Source organism: Pseudopipra pipra, chromosome 20, assembly GCF_036250125.1.
Source record: "Pseudopipra pipra isolate bDixPip1 chromosome 20, bDixPip1.hap1, whole genome shotgun sequence".
In the NCBI taxonomy this organism is placed as follows: Eukaryota; Metazoa; Chordata; class Aves; order Passeriformes; family Pipridae; genus Pseudopipra; species Pseudopipra pipra.
Window position 1 is genome coordinate 9,819,952 of NC_087568.1, and position 20,832 is coordinate 9,840,783.

Here is a 20,832-nt window from a genome sequence, read left to right on the forward strand (position 1 = left end):
AGATGGACATATCCTCCAAAGCTGGCCGTTTGTCAGGGAATCTCTAAGGTGGAAGGTACATCAAGTCAAAAAGTCCCTGATGGACAGAGGAAGAAAAGCTTCAGCCACCCCTCAGAGCTCCACAGCAGAAGCACTGGCAATCCTGCCTGTCTTCTCAGCTAAGCCAAGAAGCATCTTGTGTAACATCTCCACACGTGGGGTTGCTGCCCCTGAGCACAGTTACCCAGGGCCAAAAATCCCAAAGTGAATCAGCTGTGTGTGGAACAAACTCAGCATCATTTCCAGTCCTGGACACTGCTGATTTTAGTGCTCCCAGTGTCAGGAATATCAGGCTGATACCACAATCTGAGGAGGGCCCAGGACTTCACAGCACAGCACCACTCAACACCAGTGCCAACAGAAGGGACCATCCTCAACTGGTGTCAGAGACAAGGGGACACCAAACTGACTCTCAGCCTTTACTGGGCAAATAAAAGCTGGAAGTGACTGTCCTGGAGAGGAGCAGTGTGTGCTACAGCTGTGAAACTGGAGAGGGTTTGAGCTTTTTGCCTGAAACCATTTGTGTGATCCCTTGGGCAGAGAGAAGCCAAGGTGGGCTCCCAGAGTCACAGCTCTGAAATACCAGTGACTGGGCATCCAGCAGCTGCAGGACCGAAAGAGGCCTTCCCAGTGCACACAAATAAATAGATTGGGATCCTGCACCTCCATCTGCACCTCATTCTAAAGTCTGAATGACTTTACAGGACATTTTTACCCAGTTATGAGACCAGACAGCAACACTTCTGAAATATGGATTTACTAATGAAATACATCATTTACTGGTGACACATTTTGAAAAATATGTTTTTTTTATGAAAAGTCATTTTCAGAGGAGGTGAAATGGCAGGAATTACACCCCATTGTGTATGTTCAGGCCAGGAGGAGCAGAAGCACCTCCTCCAGGGATACTAGGAGAGAAAACTGTTTGTTCTCATGCACTTGGGAACAGGTACACACACACTGACAGAGTAAATGTGGATTTCCACATTTACTGACCAAATGCCTCACTTTACAGCATCACACAGCTCATTACCTTATTAGGGCTTAAGAGGGAGATCTTGTAAAAGCTGACCTGCCCTAAATCATCACACCTGACACTAACACAGCCCTGAGTGCCCCAGAACACTGCTCTGCACAGGCCTGGGGTGAGAGACAAGGGGCATTTAACTGCTTGGGGACAGCGCAACCAATTGAATTCTGGTATAACTCAAAATGAAGACAGACTTTACCTACCAAACACTGACAAAGAGTTAAGCCCATTGAGTTTAAACTTCCCCTCCCATCTGCAAACACAGTGTTTGCAGCACACGCCAAAATGTGAGGGATGGGCAAGACAATGGTAATGAACAAACAGCTGATCAAAGGTCTGAGTGAGCAAATAATTCATTAACAAGCTAAAGGTTCTTACCTAATACTGCTACAGACCCCGCTGTGACTTCCAAAGCACACCCAGTGCAAGAAAACATCACCACACCCAGTACCTTTCTGGTCTGGCTTAGGTCTTCAGACTCCCCAAGCCAGCCTGAGGCAGGGGAACCAGGTTACAGGAGCTGCAGCTGAGAGACAGGGATTCCTTCCCAGGGGAAGTTTAACAAACACTTATGAACATGACCAGAGCTCAGCCAGCAACAAACTGTGTGCTCAGGTCTGGAAATAGCATTAGACACAGTTCTGGTGAGTGGAGAGGCTTCCCTGTGTGTGCTCAGCACATTTTCTACTCTCTAAAATCCTTCCTGAACACTATCAGGCACCCAGAAACTCCTCTCCATTCCTTGCCACCCCCTCCCTTTTTCAAACCCAAAGCAGGCATCTGCTTTGCAGCTTCCAATTTAGAAGCAAGCAAATGGCTGGTAGAGGGACACTCACAGGATGTTTGGAATGGGCACAGAAAGGCAGTGAAGAGACCCAGTTTTCTATCACATCAACAGCTGTGATCTGGGGATCAGGTCAGGGGAACAACAGCCCAGCATCGCAGCATACACAGAACCGAGGCAGGACCCGCTGCCTGGCAGTGAGGAGACAGGAAAGAGCAGGATGTAGAGGATGTGCCTTCTACAGTCCAGTTCTGAGACTTGCCCTGTGTGCTCCACTGAGCCCGCTGCCCTCACCTTCCTGCCCTGGCGGTCCCTCCAGGAGATCCAGCGCTCCCCGTTCCGGCTGTAGTCCAGCCGGTAGGCGCGGGCGAACTCCTTGCCCGTGGCACGGGCGTGACGGCCCTGGGTGCCAATCAGGGTGATGAAAAACAGCTTGTGCAGGTCGATCTGAAGGAACTGGACATCTTCTGGTTGCAACAAGCCAGCTGGGCACCAGGCTCCATCCCCCTCTTCCCTCTGCAACCTGAGGGGAAAACCACACACGTCACAAAGAACGGCATTTCCAAGGGATCCAGCTTTCCCAGCAACTGAGGAAACACCAAGGCTTTGAGGGTCGGGAGGAATCAACCAAAACAGCAAGTGAGACCTGGCAGATGGCTACCAAATACCTCTGCCCTTTGGGATGATGGCCAGGTGAGACTTGGAGTCCCATGAGCAGTTCAGAACAGCTCCTCAGTTTCAGGCATCTTTCATTAACTGCTCGAAATAATTTCTTTCCCAGACATGTACTTACTTTCATGTTGATCAGAAACAACCATCCTGCTCACTGCTTTGTAACACCTTGCTAGTAAAGTGCATCTTCACTGCTCCTAAACCCCACAAGGTAAGGCCTGAACTCCTGCTCAACCACCTCCTGCAGCTCTACCAAGCACCAAGAGGAGACACCTTAAAAATACATTTTAGCAAGAAAAGCTCTGCCCATCTACAAATTATTCTGGGGCATCTCAATGCATATTTCACATTCCCTTCAGCCATCAGAGCTGCTGGTGCAGGACACTGCTGGGTGTGTGATGGGAAGGTCTCTGCCTCCAAGTTGAACATTGTGGCACCAGCTGCAAAGATTAAGGCAAAGATTATCCTTGGAAATAAGAGGTTGGGGTTTTTCAGCCTGGAAAAGAAGCTGTAGAGCCCCTTCCAATGTCTAAAGGGGCTCCAAGAGAGCTGTGTGGGAGTTCTGACAAGGGCCTGGAATGACAGGACAAGGGGGAACGGGTTCACACTGCAGAGGGCAGGGTTAGATGGGATATTGGGAAGGAATTGTTCCCTGGGAGGGTGGGGAGGCCCTGGCACAGGTTGCCCAGAGAAGCTGTGGCTGCCCCACCCCTGGAAGTGTCCAAGGCCAGGTTAGATGGGGCTTGGAGCAACCTGGGCTGGTGGAAGGTGTCCCTGCCCATGGCAGGGGGTGGACTGAGGTGGTCTAAGGTCCCTCCAACCCAACCCAGCCTGTGACTCCATGAATCCACAGGCCAGCACAGCACTGCATCCATCAGCCACAGCAGGAAGCACCTGGCCCAGGCTGCTGAGGGCTCAGCTGTCCAGGCTATGAGGTGGTGAGAGATGTAGTGGTGAAAAATTCATCTGGACATCAAAAAAAACGTCTGGGCCTTTTAGCTACAGGGATTTCCTGGCAAACAGCGAGGCCTTGAAGTGCCCTTGCCTTTCAGACAGCTATCCACCTCTAACTGATGGGATCAGAGTGTGCCAGCCCCTGTGCACCAAGGAAGGTGGGACCCAGGACATGCTGAAGGTCAAGGCTCAGGCTAGAGAAGAGAAGATTTTAGTCTCTTGTTGGTCAGCTGTTTGTGAAAGACTGAAGAAGCAAGTAAAAAGCTATAAAAAAATGCAGGAAAAGTGACTGTGAAATGACAGGAACAAACATCTGCATAGGACAACTGTGACCTCTAACCAAACAAAGTCAGCTAGAGGCTGCTTCACGTCTTCACCCTGTGGACATCCAGCTGCCCTGGCAAAGGGATGATGGTAACAAGTGGTAAATGATGCCCAAAGTGTTTGCAGGACTGGACATAAGGCATAACTCAGAGGACAAAATAGGTCTCTCAGCTTTCAGGCCCACAGGCTTGTCCCGACTCCCCTAAAACACAGCACACAGCATGGCTGTTCTACCACAGACAGAAAAAATTATAATCAAGCACTAGGAGAATTTTATGAATTCTGGACTGCCTAAATTCATCAAAAAAATACCATAGTAATCTGAAATTCTTATCTGACTTGCACCAAAACTGTAGGAGTGTTTGGCATCATCACTACAAACAAATCTAAGGAAATTCACATTTGTAACTATTTTGTGAATCATCAGTTTTGAGAGAAATAAAATGACCAAAAAAAAAAAAAGAAAAGTCAAGCTTATGGCAAACACTTTAGTCCTGCTTGACAGTGAAGGAAAATCCTTTAACTGCTTGTTAACAATTCCTTAACTCTGCAGTTCCCAGGTTTTTGAGTCAGAGTGAGCATAGCCCATTTCCTCAATAGGATGCTGTTGAAAAGTTCACCCTTATAAAGGATTTCCTATGATTTTGTTTCAAGCACTCTACAAGAACCCCAGGGGCACTGTCCTTGGCTGACCTGTAAGTCACAAACCCATCAGAGATTTATCCACAGAACTGCAGGCAGATGAGGGTCAGAAGCAACCTCTGAGCCTCCAGTCCAACCCTCCTGCTCCCAGCAGGACCAACTCCAAAGCCACACTGTGTTGTTCCAGGCCTTGTACAGCCAAATCCTGAACATCCCAGGACACTGGGACATCACCACCTCTCTGGGTACCTGTCCCACCACTTCATTCTCAGGGGGGAGGCATTTTTTTAAATTATTATTATTTAATCAGAATTTCCTGTATTACAGCTTGAGGCCATGACCACTGCCTCTGGCTCTTCCACTGTGCACCAACCAGATTTAACGTGGAAGCAAAGCAAACAGGTTTTAAGGTTGAGGGATCTTCTTCCCCAAATCACATATTGGGTGTTTAGAAGAAAAAAAAAAAAAAAAAAAAAGGATGAATTTTTTTGCCAGAGATGAACCCACCGTGCATACTGGGGTCCTGTGGAATCATACCACTGGCTGGAAGCAGTGATGTCTTCATCCCTTATGGTCCCCTCGTGCATTCCCAAGGGATAACGGCAGATAGCTGGAAATGGGAACACAAAGCAAGCAAACAACACAAAAAAAAAAAAAAATCAGTACTGATTTTTTTTTAAATCACCAGGTGAGTTTAACTAAATGGCTGTCATGCCTAGGGAATAAACATGGCAATGCTAAAATAAAGGATGCAAACAAAAAGCATTAAATACTTCATAATTACCATAAACTGAAATGATAAGTCATTTAATGAATGATACTTACAGTATCATTCAGTCAGAGCTGAAAAGCAGAACTTTACAAAGAAACATTTTAAGAACATGAAATCCCAAACCATGTTATTGTTACTGGTTGCACTGGCCCGTTTTACAATGAAAAATTATTTATCAATAACGATGTGATATAAAAAGGAAGCTTTTGTTAAACATTTTGCTTCTCCTGGAATAAACTGGATGCTCCACTTGTGTTCAAATAGGAACAATTATTGTCTTCACCAGCCCAGTAACGAGGGAGGAGTTAAAGAGCTTCTATCCCTATTCTATTCTATTTAACCCACAGTCAGGTAGGATTAAATAATGAAACAATTAAGAGAAAAGACAGGGGGATGAAACCCACTTCTTTTTTATGACCACAGAGAATAAACCATCACAGGCTGAATAACTACCCAAGACATTCAATGTAGAAGTGTTCACAAACAGAGGGTGCTTCAATAAGGTTTGCCTGCAGCTGCCAGGCACCTTATATATTGCTAAATAATCTTGCAGAGGAGGTGAGGTGACAATGTTTGTTGATGATATCAAATTATTTAATATTAAAAAAAGCAAATTATGGTAATACCTATAAAATAAACTAGAAAACAGCATTACACCACTGTCTGTATTTGTGGTCAGATGCCAGGCAGATAAGGAATAGAGCTCTTGGCTCCCTCCTCTCTCATCAAAAGGCAGAGAAGGCAACACAGATGATGAAAAAGAAAAGATCAGCAGCCTCATCTTTACACAAGGAATTACTGAAGTATGACAAAGATCATTTATATCCTGAACAATACATACCCTCACTGTCTCTCAAAATACCAGAGCCAGGAGCAATCAAAAGGTCAGGCAGGAGAGTTCAAAACCAGCATATACATCCTTAATCTATTAAACACTCCAATGCCACAGGTCCCCAGGGGTTTAAAAAAACCAGTCAGCTGGACAGACCCAGAGCTACCACAAGCAAATACCCAAGCAGCAGCTCTGAAAGCTGCAGAGATGTGAGAGCACCCCTGAGGTAAAGCACTGCTGTGTGCCTGCCCATCCCTGCACTCCTCCAGAACCAGAGGGATGGGACCCTGCTGGAGTCAGGCCACGAGCTGGATGGGCCTCTGGTCTCCCCAGAGCAGTCACTCCTATGCCTGAGGTCTCTCTGTAGAATTCCCTGGGATGTAACTGGTGTCTGTCTGGGATCAAGCATGATTGGGACTGCTGAGAGCCAGCCAGGAGCTCTACCTACTGCTCTGACACTGTGCAATAAGGTTATTTAGTAAACTGAATTACCTTTGACTGTCTTCACTCCTACCTGTCCCACCACAGACCAGCACACCCTGATCCACTGCTGGAGAGCTGCCCTGTCCCTGAGCTATGGGTAAATACATGGAGGTTTTCCAGAAGGGTGGGGTCATCATCTGAAAGTGGGTTTTGTGCTCCTGCAGTGGGAGTCCTGTATGGTCACACCTTATTTAAAGGTCAAACACACACCACCCAGCAGTGCCAGATGGAGAGGTAGCTGGGAAGGTCCCTGGGGGACTGGGACTTACTGCAATCCTTAACAAAACTCGTTTGTTCACAACCCCAGGGCTGGCAGACAGAAGCCAGAGTGTCCCTGGCATCAAGAGATGCACTCTTACAGGTGGCCATGGCTCTCACTAAAACAAGCAGCATGAGGCTTTCACCAAAATGCACATTATCAGGAGCAAAACCACCCTTGGGTTATGTTTAGGTGCCACCAGGACTCCTGCTCAGATATCCCTGACCCTTCACTATGCACTCAGGGACAGACTCACCTGCCATGCAGACAGGAGGCACTGGGGCTCAGAGAAATGGCACAGCTCACCTGTCAGGGAGGTCAGACAACTGATGCAAGGCAAGAGACTCCACAGGACCCTCCTACATGGCTCTGAAATCACCCACAAAGCAGCCCCTTGGTTTGGAAGCCAATGCAGGAGGTGCTTCCGACTGCTCCTGGATTGGATCAGGAGGTCGGGATAAGCCATGGAGCCTGTGGCCACCACAGCCAAGGAGCATCAGCTGGGCCAGGGTGCTGGAGTGTGGCTGGGAAGAACAGGGCACAGCAGCTGAGGGAGCCTGAGCATGTCACAGGCAGAGCTGAGAAATGTGAGTGGTTGTTTCTTGAAGGAAAAGACTCCTGCAGGAGGGTTGGCCCACAGCCTTGTGCTGAGAGCCCACCCCACCTCCCTGGAGCTGGAGGGGGGAAGCTATTCCTGCACCTTTGGGTGCAGGAATCTCTGTACTAATCACCACCCAAAGGAATCTGTGCGGGATTGACCCTCCAGGTGCCACTTTCCCTCTTCTTCCACGATGGTTTAGCCAGCAGAACCCAGCCTGGATGTGTGCTGGGGTGTCCAGTGCAGGGAATGGCTGTGAAACAGGGAGCACTGCAGAGCTGTTCAGCTCCCCCACAGGCCTCACTTCACTTCTGGCTGGTTGCAGCACAACCTCAAACCTCTGCAAATATCCGCAGGCCAGAGCAGGGTCAGAGCCAGCCACAAAGGGCTCCAAACAAACAGAGCCAGCCCCAGCAGAGCCAGCACTGCAGCCTCACCACACCTTCAGCCAAGCTGGGAAAGGATCAGACTCATTTATTTCTCGGTCTGTCTCCAGCTCAAAACACCTCATTATAGGAATTTTTGCAATATATCACAGACAATTATCTTACTCATCTTCATCATGATTGTATCTTGCCAAATGCTGGAGGATAAGAGGTTCTGCCCTCCACAGGGACTCACAGGCTTTCACCCCTGTCTCCACCCTAGCCTTGTGCCAGGTGGGGTTTTCTACCTTTCCTTCCACACTTCTCTCTCCAGAATGCCCCTTGCTGGCTGCAGAGCTGTGGCTGATGCTTTGCTAACTGGTAATTTGCTTTCCACAGTGAGCACAGAATCTCTGAGCCAGTCTAGAGCCAGGTTTGTTCTGCAGGACACATGGTCGAAGCAGTGAGGGGATATTCAGAGCCTGCTGAGAGCACAGACCCTCTGGGTGGGAAGACAAAGGAGTATGTCCATGTGCCTGAGCCCTCCTGGGACTGGCAGGAGGAGTGTCCCACCCCAACAGAGCTGTCAAGGAATACTGGCCAGCCCAGCCCAGAGCAGGGCATTCAGGAACTGTGTTAGTGATTGTATTTACATCAAATCTTTACACTCGCATGCAACCGCCACAAGAGGCAAAGAAAGGCTGAGAAGGAGCAGATGAAAGGGACACCAGAACCCTCTTCTCCCTACCAGGGTTGACTTCTGTGCCAGAGGGCTCAGGCAGTGAGGCCAGCAGCAGCATGCAGAAGATCATGGTAGCAGTCGGAGGCGCCGCAGGGTCAGACGGGTGCGAGTCCTTCAAGGGCAGCAGCTGCCACCTACATTTCTGAAAGACAAAGCAAAGAGTGGGTGAGAGTCCTCCAGAGACAGGGCTCCTCTGTGCTGCACACTGGCTGTGTTGTCATCGCCTCGTGATGGGCTGGGCAGCCTTCCATGCCTTCAAGAGTGGCTTTGCCCTGAGCCCTGCTCTGACCCATCACTGCATCAGTGAAGAACTAATAATCACCTGACTGTCTACACCACCTCTAAAGCTGTCACTGCATCTCGGCCTTTAGGCACTCAGCTGCCAGGACTCCTGGGTGGATGTACTCTCTTAACTGCTCTTAAACAAGTCCAATGCAAAGTTATCTCTCCTTCACCAATTCTTCACTTTCCTCATTGTATTAACAAGTACTGAAGCTGCAGCGACAATGAACTTGGCTCCCCAAGCAGGGTTTATCCACCTCTGCCTGCACCAGGTGCCTACTCCAAGCAGCCAAGTGGGCACTCTGGAACTTGCCACACACCCTTAAGATATATGTACAAAACAGGGTGAAAATCTCTCTCCCTACACGTCCACATTGCTGCCAAAAATGCATGTGCACTCACATGTGGAGCACACTCCATTTCCTGTTTGGAAACATGGAAAACAGCAAAGAGCCCAAACACTGGCAATTTCAGTGGAAAGCCATGATAACACCTAAAGGAGCACGAGGTCACATCAGCAGTTATGTGAATTCTTTGTGTCCACATTCACTACAAAGAGCCTCGGGAGGTTCCCATCCTGGAGGATAATTTTACAGGAGGCAAGGTTAGAGGCCCTGCCTCATAACGAAATGCCAGAAGAAAACAGAACAAATCAATAAATGTAAAGCTGCCAGGACCAGGGGGTGTTTCTCAAGAATCCTCAGAGCGGTAGTAAAAAGGTAACAGTGGATTTGTTAGTAAAGGAAGAAAGGAAGAAAGGATACAAAAGGGCCCATCACTATGCCAGTGCATGCATGAGTGCAGGAGCATCAGATGCCATTAGCTCAGAGATTTCTAACAAAAGGCTCTATTTTTCCACCCAACATAATTAAACTGTACAAGTGGCAGCCCTGAGTTGCCGTGGATACCAAAGGAACTGGATACATTCACAACAGACAGATACACCACAGCTTCTCACATCCAAAGGTAGAAACCACAGATTGCTGGACGCCCAGAAGCTAAATCAGGGTTAGAATCACTGAAGCTTGCCCTGTTTTTATTCTCTCTCCTAAGGATATGCTACTGGCCATTGTCCCTGCTGGATTCCAGCAGAAAAGATGGCTCCGAGCCTGAAAAACAACCACGGGCCTTTTGGGAAAGGAGCCAAACACGCCCGCGGGAGGGGGAGCTAATGCTGGGTGGTTGCTGTGCCCAGCCAGGGAACCAGGCCAGCAAACCAACACACACCTTCAGACTGGCAGCACCCCTCCTGTTCCAGCCATCCCCACCCCAACGCCCTGGCCAGGGCTGGGAGGGGGCTGCCAACGAGGGGCTGTGATTTCGAGGCATTTTGGGTGGCCAGTGAAAGTGAAGCGCCGGCGGGAAAAGCCCAAATCTCAGCAGGAGGGTCTGGGGACCACAAAAGAGGTTTTGACCAAGCACTCTCCAGCTGTGTGTGGACCCAAGGTCACCCTTCCCCACTGAAATGGGAGGGGGTGATGGTTGATGAAAACACACTGATTCCCACCATCCCAGGACAGATGGCAACTCCCAAAGAGCACAGACTTCTTGTAGTCAAGTGGACCCAGACTTTGTAAAGAGACAGTTTTGTGGCAGAGGTTGAAGACAAGTGGGTGTTAATTTATGCAGGTGATTTGCTAAGGTGTCCTGGAAGCTCAAAGCAGGACCTGCAGAGGGAACTGCAGAGAGTTCAGCTCTAGGGGAAACAGTCCTGTCACAGGACCTCAGAAAGGTGCTTGTCGTGAACATTAAGGCTTTAACTTGAACCACCTTCCTGGAGGAGGTGATGGGAACACAGCAGAGACCTGTTTGGTGGTACACGAGGTGCCCTGACCATGACCCAGGTGTCTGTCCAGATCAGCTCCACCATATGGGTGAAGCCTGGGATAGATCCTTCCCGTGGGTGCCCAAGCTGGGCCAGCCACTGAACAGAGCTGAGGAGGTCCTGGCAGGAGAACAGCAGCTTGGAAACATCTCCCAGGTGACAATGAGCTGGAGTTTTAAAAGCTGCCAGCTCTACTGGAGCCCTGAGATGGCAGAGGACAGCACACATGGACTGCACAACCTCATCACCCCCCCCAGAGCCTGGCAAACAGGGTGAAATCAGGCATCCATAAAGACTTAGGACAGCTCCCACCAAAACACCCTGGGATTTCTCTTTAACTTGTCCAGGAATAAGGGAAGAGAGAGCCAGAAGGCACTGCAATAGGAATCACACATGGCTAGGTGAGGGCCAGAGCCCACTGCTGAAACAACAAAGGAATGAGAGCAGCCCCAGACACTGCCAAGTGTTCAAATGCCTCAGCTTCCCATTTGATCCAAAGCCCAGCAAAAGAAGGATCAAGAGCAGGGGAGCACCCATCCTCTGCCTCCCAGCCCAGCTGGGATGGGCTGCAGCCCCCAGTGAGGGGTACTGAGGTGGGACTTAGCATAAGGACTTTCCTTTGACAAAGGAGAAGTTGTGCTAAGTGTGTCCCATCCTCTCAAAATCACCTGTGAACAAGCCATGAAAACGGCCACCAGTGTCCCAGCAACAGAATAAAGGCACCACAAACAGGACCATTATCTCACTTGACCAGGTACAGACCAAGCAGGATAATTTAAGTTTCTATTTGCTTTCTGCAAAGCTCAGACCATGTTCTAAATGACACCTATTGTGCTGCCACAGAGCTAGTCACATCATTTAACTGCCTGAACGTGGGGATAAGAGTGAAAATATCAGGAGGAAAGGAGGAATGAGGTGGAGGATGGACAAGGGAAGTCACACAGAAATGCCCAAGCACCATGGCAGCTCCTGCCACTGAGCCAGGAACCAGGCTGGAGGGGAGGTAGGGCTGTGGGGCACAGAGAGCTGTCTCCCACCCTGAGAGCCAGGGGCTTCTCAGGACATGGGTACATGGACCTCTGCAGCTCCACAAAAACAGCGTGGCCTGGGGCATCTCCAAGCCAAAACTGGAAGATGTGGCCATAGAGGCCAACCTGGCACCCAGGGGAGGAAAGGAAAACTCCAGAGCTGGCTCTAGAGCTCACCTGTCAGCAGCTCCATGCCTACAAAAGCTGGCTTTGAAATTGGGCTTTGCCTAAAGAATGTCCCAGGTGCAGGGTGAAAGCTCTCTGATGTGCCTCTGCTGCTGGCAGAGGAGAAGGCTGGCCTGGACCAGCCTCAGCACTCCCAGGGGGCCACAGCTGGGTGACATGAATTCTCACCTTTGCATGTGGCAGTGATGAATCGTTTCCAGCAGTTCAGCCCTACCCAGGGACCTCAGCAGCTGGTTCAGGCTGTGCAGGGTTTGTTCTTTCCACCACATTTAGTTCCCAGTCCTGGACCACCAAAGTGCCTGTCTGGGAGTCCCAGGAGAGACATTGCACAGAGGGAGCAAACAGTGCCACTGCTCATCTTCAAACGCTGCTGTTGCTTAAGCAAGGTCAGCAAGAGTGTTCTTCACCCCTTTGGAGGGTGAAACATTTAGAGGAGGTTCAGCTCCACTCCGGAGCTGGTACTGTCAGAAATCCCTGTTTGAAGAACTACTGATGTTGATTTCTGCTGAGTCTAAATCTCAGCCAGGAGCAGACTGGACTTCCAAGCTGCACAATTCCCAGTGCTAGGACATTGGAATATACTACCAAATACACCCCTCTGTACAAACTGCTTAGAAATTCTATTCCCCATGATTTTTTTCTGGGTAGATGACTTGATACTTTTCCTTGCTGCTCTTTCAGCTGCATTAGAGTCCCCTGCTGTACTCATGCCTTTCTTCCTGACCTGCCCACACATACACACCAGGTGCCAAAACTCCAGCACAAGCCCAAACCCAGCAAAAACAGGATTAGCAACATCCTCTCAGAGGCAAGAAAGTGTTAAACTCTGTTCTCAGGCCTGACTGGATCAAGTTGCTAATTGCTAACAGCTGGCTGCAGGAGAATAAAATCCTGTTACAATCATTGGGAGAGTGGGAAAAAAAAAATCTATCAGTTGAAAAACTCACCAAGAAATGCAAAAGAGGGCACTTTTCCCCAGTGAACCCAGCAGACACCATGCCTAAAAAGCCAATCCATGTCTCCACAGAGAACCAGCTCGCTGTGACCCAGCGCTGTCCCGGGCTCAGCGGGCACAGGAGGGAGCTGTTCTTTAGTGATGTGCACGAAGAAGGTGGGACTTGGAGCTCCTCCAGGCACTGTTCTCCCTCCAGAGATCCATTACGGAGGTCTGGCATGTTTGCAAGCCTCTCTAGATCCCAAGTGAAACAGGCATTTGTTTTAACTGGTTCCTTCGCAGATCATTACCTCGGAGTGGGACCTTAGGGTTTGCTGCAGGAATCCCACTACAGATGCCAAGAAACTCCACAGCCATGGAGTGTATCACACACAGACATCTATGTACAACATGGGGATCTAGCCTAAATCAAAGCATCCTCAGAAGAGGTTCAGGATCAAGAGGACTGGATGGCACTTCCTACCATTCCTAAAGGAACTCAATGAGGAAACAGCAAAGCTAATAATTGGGGCAGTATGATGCCTGAAGAAATAAGAGGCTGGAAAGTGTGATTTTCAATTTTCTGGCTCCAAAATGATGGCAGAACATTTCTCTTTGCCTCGGAGTTAATCTGAGAGACCCCAACCCCCAGCAGCCTTCCTCTGGAGCACACACAGCCCACACAGCTCCGGTTTGGACCAAACAATCTGCTGATGAAAACGTTCAGCAGAAAGAATTCTGATCACTTTTTAAAGCGTTCTGCTTAGTTTAAAATTCAAATACTGACACAAGACTGGAAAAAGGAGGCAACAACTTTTCCCTTAGGTGAACTCAAGAGTGTGGTCTCTCTCCCTACATTCAACCAACCACACAAGGGGAGAGGTCTCTCTGTGACACGTGGGTGGCATCTGGACAAACCAAGTGCCAGCAGTCACACCAAAAATCAGCACACCAGGGGCTGCAAGATCCTAGCACGAAGTGCAAGGCTGCAACAGGAGATTTTGGATATGGGCACCAGAGAGGAAAAACCCATTGGAATGTTAGGAACATGGTAGGGGATGGGACAGAAACAGTGACAACACAAAGTGATGTCCAGAGCAGCAAAAAGGCTGGACAGATAAAACCAACCAGATTATAGCTGAAAGGGTTGGGTTAATCAAGATGCATGTGAGAAGTCAGTCACAGGAACAGGAAAAGGGAGACAGGAACAGGCTCCCATGTCACTTTTGAGGTGGCATTAGGAGACCTGTCACCACAAGAGATGTGGGGCTAAAAGGACAACATTCAGGAGTGGCACTTGGGGTAAGGACAGAGACACCACAGACCTGGGTCTGAGGCACTGGCAGAAGAATGGGAGCATTGAGGTCTGGGTATACTTTGTGGTCACCCTCTTGAAGGGTGAGGGACAGACCTGCCCTGAGGCTGAGGAAGGTCTGAACCTCATTTTCCACATTGCAGCCAAACATCTTAACAGGGTCATTATGAAAAAAGTGACACCTCACTCTTGCTAGATTTTAGGAGAAGAACAGCATTCTGGTCACCTGTGACACACTGGGAGGAGGTTCAGCCCAGGAATTCAAACCTGAGGGAGTGCCTCACCTACAGCCCAGAGAGGGGGGCTGGTGTTTCTGCACAAGAAAGGAGACCAATAAATCCTCCAGCTTTTCCCACTGCCTGCTGGCCAGTCCCACAGGAGAGGGGTGTCCTTGGCTTGTGAAACTGCACAGAGCACTTCTGTCACAAAACCAGACTCGGGGATAAAAGAACATGCATTAAATGTAATTTAATCCATCAAAGTTAACAAGGCCAAAATTAGAAACTGTTAGAAAGGCAAAGCCAAAGATAAGGAAATGCAAATTCATTGTACCACAGTGGTGGTTCTTAGCTCAGTTAATCCAAAAACAAAGCTACCCTTCCCCACTGGCCCAGGGCATGGGAACCCTGTGCTGATCTCAGCTGAGGAGTCTGGAGGCACTTCCCACGACCCAGGCAGACCTGCCAGGTCCCCTGCAACTCTGCATAGGACACAAGCACATGGCATTCCCCAGGAACCCTAAACCCAGGAGCAGGGGGAGCCTCGTGCACCCCAGCACACCCTCCAAAACACAGGTCCCCTCAACTGCAGAGGCTCCAGTCCCACTGCTTCTGCAGGACTGAAGTGTCAGAAGAGAAGACTGTGCACAAACTAAAGGTTCCAAGAACCTCCCTTCTCCCTGCCCAAGCAGCAGTGTCCCTCATTGTCCCTTTTTGGAGCTTCCTTCCCACCCTGACAGGCCACAGAGAGCACCCAGCACACTGACATTTTCAGCCCGTTCCTTATACTGGCATCTCTGTCCAGCTTTTTCTCATTTTTTAAACTTTTCTTAAAAACATACCAACTAAAGTCAGCAACAGTCCTCTCAAGACCTACAATCTTCCACTGCAAGAGTCTCACATACCAACCATCTCTGTGACACATTAACCACAGAGATGACAGATGGGGTATTAAGAGCACTCAATCTAAACCACCTTCCTCCCTCCCCGTCCTCAAGGGGCTCCACCATAACATTTTACTTAACTGTACTCTAACTTGCACTCGGAAGGAGATCAGGTTACCAAGTTGCAGAATTATTTGGGCTGGAGGAGATCCTCAGGAGAGCATCTAATCCCACCTCCCACTCAAAGCAGGGTTAGCACCAACTTCAGAACAGCCTGCAAAGGACTTTGTCCAGCTGGGTCTTAAAAACCTCCAAGGACGGAGGTTCCCCCACTTCCCTGGACACTGCTCGACTGGCTGCAAAGGGAAAACTTTACCCCTCCTTATGCCAAGGCAGAACTCCTGTGATTTCAATCACTGTCAACCCTCCTGCTCAGTAAAGAGACTTCTTGATCATCTGCTCTTGGGTATCCCAACACCTTCTCTTGTCCTGACTAAACCACCCTGGCTCCACCAGCCTGCTCAGGGAAGTCAAATTTCAGTATTACATTTCTTAATACTTTCTGCCAAGTCACCACTTGGGAGCCACCACCACTGGTGAGACAGAGGCTCCATCCAGAGCCAGTGGGACTGCAGTGGGACAGCTCTGGTTGGATTTTGCCACGACTCCCACTGGCTTCTTCACGAGCCAACTAGGGAATAACTGAGAGTTTGTCCCATACTGACACTGGGCACTACTCCACAGCCCTCTGCTTTGGGAGTGCAGGGATCACATTCCCACTGGTAACTATTTTTGAGAGGTATCAGGTGGCACTTTCTAAATCAGCTTATTCATGGTGCTGGTCAGCGACATGGAGGCTGAGGCACTGCCACCCTGGCACAGGGCAGGGACTGGGGATGTGCAAAGATCAGAGACCACCAAAACTGCTCAGGAAGGTGTTTCATCTCAGAGCTCACCAGTAGTGGTGAGGCATCCTAGGAAAGCCTGAAGGATATGCTAGAGATCAGTCCCAGGGTGAGGGGGACCTGCCTGCACTGCTCTGCCAGGGGATCCAACACACTCCTGATCCCAAAGCAGAGCCTCTTCTGCCTCCTGGGAGCAGCAGCACTTGGTCAGCAGCAGGGACCTTAGTCAGGACACAGATATACGATGTCAATGCAGCTCCTTTTGGCAATTGGTGCAGGAATCTCATTAAAAACCACAATCTGAAGACTTTTCAGACATGATCTGCTTTCCATCAGAGCACACGGATCGCTGAGAATGCTCCTTCTTTAATGTGGCATTGATTTACAAATGCACCAGCTCCCCCAGATCTCTCTGTGGACAGAGGCTGGTCTCCACTGCCTGCTGGTTACCTGCTCCCTCTCTTATTTTAAAACACTGCTGCAGCATTTATGTTTGCCCAAACTTCTGGAACTCCTTTGGTCTTCCCAGATTTATTACAAATCGGCAGCCAGGATTCAGAAAGCTGCTTTGCCAATTTGTTTTAAACAAACAGGTTCCAGAGTTGCTCGAGTTTCAAAGGCTTTGAAATGTTATCTTGGGTTTAACACCCTCCCTGGTTACCAGTGGAGGTTTTCTGAGATCCTCATAAAAGCGAGGACATCATCCAGCTTCTTCCCAAACACGGGAAATGTTTTACTTCTCTCTATTATCAGCAATCAGTAGGGTTTTTCAACCTTTCCCAACAATATAAACACCATTGGTGAAATTTATTTTGTTATACAGATATTATTTCTCAGTGCCCCATGATATATTTGCTGTGCTTTTCCAGTTCTCTTTAGCTTTCCTTATCAACTGCCTAACTTTCAAAACACCGACTTTACAGCAACAGCCACTTATCTACAACCTTTGTTTTGCAAATTGCTCATAGTGGAATCTGTTTGAAAGCTAAAACATGATTACTGGTGATGGACTCTTTGCACAACCAGCAGCACATCGTACCCAGCACCAAGCTGAGAGCTGCTGCTGTTTGCAAGGGTGGAAGCCAAAACCTAAGAGAGTTCAGCAAAAACCGAACCAGAAACATGATTTTGGAGCATTACTAATTTAACTGGCCATCTAGTCTCCATCAAACCACTTCAGAAATGCTGACACTCCCAAGAGTTACATTTTATGAGTTTTGTAATGTCTCTTCATATTTGTAAAAATAAAACTCGGAGCACCTGTTTTTGGCACACAGCCCCTTGCCCTCACTTTGGGCTCTGTTGTAGTCTCACCAAATAATGTTTATAAATGTGAAGAGCCACGTCCTACAGCTGCAGGAAGATATGAAACTTGAAGCAGCTTTTTCCAGCGCTCCACAGACTGAAGTGACCCCAAATCCCAAACTGCAGTGAGTGGGGTGTGCTCCTGCCCTCCCACAGCCTCACAGGGGGCAGGGCAGGCAGGGACCTCTCTGGGTCCCATCTCTCCAGGGGCTGAGCAGAACCTCCACCCTGCACACCAAGCCAAGGCAGCCAAGCCTGGGTACAAACAGCTGCTTCATTCAGCTCCAGCAAACTCTGCTTATGATCCAAAGCAGTTTAAACTTTAATTTATGAAGTGCCTGGCAAAGATGGAGCAGTGAGTGGCAACACTTAAAGATCACCTGAAACCTCTGCATCAAGCCTGGAGACTCCAGGGAGGATTTCCAGGCAGGTCTCACTCACCATCTTCCACTGGGTTTACTATTCACTAGAACAACTCTGCAAGTAAAATTTAACTTCCCATGTACAGAGATGAAATTGCCTTTAACTTTAAAGGCTCCAGCAAAAATACCTTGCATGACTGTAGACAGCTCGGAGAAGATCTTTGCTTACCACAATGCATTTCAGGCAATCAAACCAAATGCTCTGCTTATAAACAAAGGAAAAGCCAAGGACACAGAGAAAGCTCCGAGCAGCATTTCACAGCTCGGGAAAGGCAGAATGGCCGGTTCTGACCACATTTTCTCAAGACAGACCAGAAAACAGAAGCCCACAGAGAAGTAATAAGATTTAGCAATTACACAGAAGGCAGGTAACTGTAGGGAAATCCCAGGATTGTTTGAGGCAAAAGCAAGAGAAACAGAAGAGATGGGGGGGAGGGGAAAGAAACATGTAAAACAATGATGCCTAGACCAAAAAAAAAGGACCCCCTTTACCTCTTTTCCATATTGAAAATGAACTGAAATTAAAAAACAACAAATTAAAACTAAGGAAATGAAATTCCACAGCATACCGTGCACATTAAGCCTCTGGGACATATTGCCACAGAGCAATGTGGGAGTAATTCAATAAAATATTGGAAGTGGATCTACATAATAAGAACATCTGCGATTCCATTAACGTGAAAAGAGAGTACACTGGATATAAATTTTCCTCTAGTTAGGCATAAGCAAACCAGGAATTAATGTGACCAGAAAGTTATCTCCTGCACGGGCAGGTTATTCCACATTTGTCTGCCCTCAGGCTCTGGGGCTTTCCTGTGCCCACGATAAGATGGTGCCTGAGTAGGTGGGCTGTGATCCCAGCCAGTTTGGCAAGCTCTGCCTCTCTGGATAGAGATCACATTTCAGTTTTCAGCAGCTTATTGTGCAGCTTCTCAAGAAAAGAAACAACACTACCCACCTTTTATTATTTTTTTTTAAACAAAGATTATCCTCTGTGACACAAGAAGGGCAGATGAAATTTCAGCCAAACCTATTAAAGAAATACCTGTGGAGCAGTGACCGACCCTGGAATGCTCTGGTGGAAACACAGCTATTTTGGAAAGTTCTCAGCACCTGAAAAATTGGGTTTACTGAGGAATTAAATCAGATTTTATCGGGAGGGACTGCTACTGGAGAGCCCCATGGTCAACCCTAACAACAAGGATTCTCAGGTGCAGCTTCCTGCATAGTCACACTCCCATGTTTTAGGCTAAATGGGAGTCTGAGAAAGTTTGGTAGTGCCCAAAATTGCAGTAGGTGCTTCAGGAGGGGACAGGGTCTGCCTCTCCTCGGGAGAAGAGGGAACACAGGCAACGTGCAGCCACAAAACTCATCTGGGGCAAGAGCTGCTGGGGCTCAGGGGCAGGAGCACATCTCTTCCAACTCCCCACTGTCCACAAGCAACTCGCTGCCAGCCCCAGTTCTTGCACATCTGTCTCGGCCTCAGCCCTGAAACATCTCAGGCACCTCAGAGATCAAACACCTGAAACATGTCAGGCACCTCTGAGAGATCAAACACTGTGCACTTTCCCAGGACAGCCCCAGAAACCACTTCTGGCCAGAACCCCACCAGCCCCCTTCACATTTCTGCCCACAGGAGACCCTGCAGGTCCCGGAGGTCCCCAGGCACACATCCCCGAGGGAAAACCCATGACTTGTGAGCCCTCCCACAGCTGCAGGAGGGAAAACAGGGAGCAAAGAGCCACCATCTCCCTGCCAACCCAGGGAGAAAAGCCTTCACCTCCCAGCACTGCCACCTCCACAAACCCCCCCCACTTCCAACAAGTCTCCACAGGCATTTGTGCTTTATCCCAGGACAGAAACTGAGGGAGGAGAGCTGATCACAAGCTGAGAGCCAGGTTAAGCTGGAAGGACCATACCTGCCTCTCCTGGGGCCTGCTGAGCACAGGGAACAGCTGCCATGTCTCTTTTGAGCTCCACAGGTTGAGCCAGGCTGTAGTTTCGACATTCCTTGCAACTTTCCACCAGCACACATGATATGTTCAAACTTGAGTAACTCCTCCCTCCTCCCTCCCTCCGCACACACAGACAGGCCCAGGAGATGGCCCTGCCTCTATCATCCCAGTTCCTATAGCAACTCCTGACCCAGCAGATGGAAACAGAGCTGTTTTCTAGGCAAATCTGCCTTCTTGGATTCCTCCGCTCTTCCCTGCTGTTGGCCCCTCCTTGCTCCAGTGCTCTCCCTGGGGGCTGCTCCGCTGGCACTTGGCCCAGACTTTGCCTGGAGGAAGGCCAAGCTTTGAATTCATTTAGTAAAACCACAACATAAAGCAGCTCTCCTGCTCAGGAAGCAGGGCCCGTGTAGTCCCAGGGGCAGGCCAGGCACCGCAGAGCCAGCCTGCACCTTCTTGCCCAACACAGCCGTGTGCTCCCAGGGAGGATCCCAGCAGGAACATCTCCATCCTCACCTTCACCCTCCACCAGCCTGGGCTGTCCACGGGGGGAAGGTGAAAAGCAAAGACAGAACTAGTCATTTATTAAGCAAGTCCAGCAGACAGAATTATTGTAACCCTGGGCACTTCTCAGATGTTTGGACTTCTGCCTCCAAAGCCTTACCCGGAAGAGGGAGAGTCCAGCAGTGACACCAGGGCTCACTGCCTGCTCAGCACAACAGATCAGCCCTATTGCTGCCCTCAGGTCGGGGTCCCACAGGAGTGAAGGTCACCAAGGCAGCTGTCAGACAGCTGTGTGACACCACATTCCCTTCCCTTCCTCCTAAAAATACAGAAAGAGAGGGAAAGTACAGAACTCAATACCAGGCTGTGGCACTTTGGGGGGAACCTCAGGGGCAGGTGGCACTGCTGGGGCTCCATGGTGGCAGGACAAGCAGGACCACAGCAGATGGAGGCACTGAGCTGGGCAGGGGGGGCCAGCAAGCTGTGGCACCCTGGGAGACCCCCCATGCCTGCCACAGGGGCTACAAAACTGCTGCAAAGCCATTCCACCCCCAGCACCAGCTGCTGCCCCTGCCC

At 49.3% G+C, this 20,832-nt stretch overlaps 1 protein-coding gene across 6 annotated transcripts in view; it reads right to left on the bottom strand.

Annotated features, from left to right (window-relative positions):
- The window catches only part of LOC135425175 (discoidin domain-containing receptor 2-like), a 62,357-nt gene that overhangs the window by 26,441 nt on the left and 15,084 nt on the right, over positions 1 to 20,832 (bottom strand). For 4 of the 6 annotated variants that reach the window (XM_064677188.1, XM_064677189.1, XM_064677184.1 and 1 more), the window contains exons 2-4: positions 8,503 to 8,638; positions 4,953 to 5,055; positions 2,148 to 2,376 (exon numbers count right to left, since the gene is read on the bottom strand). In XM_064677188.1, coding sequence (XP_064533258.1) covers positions 2,148 to 2,376; positions 4,953 to 5,055; positions 8,503 to 8,566 — 396 coding nt within the window. In that variant the 5' untranslated portion in view covers positions 8,567 to 8,638. Of the gene's footprint in view, positions 1 to 2,147; positions 2,377 to 4,952; positions 5,056 to 8,502; positions 8,639 to 12,764; positions 13,008 to 19,719; positions 19,870 to 20,832 lie in introns of those variants that run through there. The other 2 variants (XM_064677187.1, XM_064677186.1) reach the window with 2 other exon arrangements.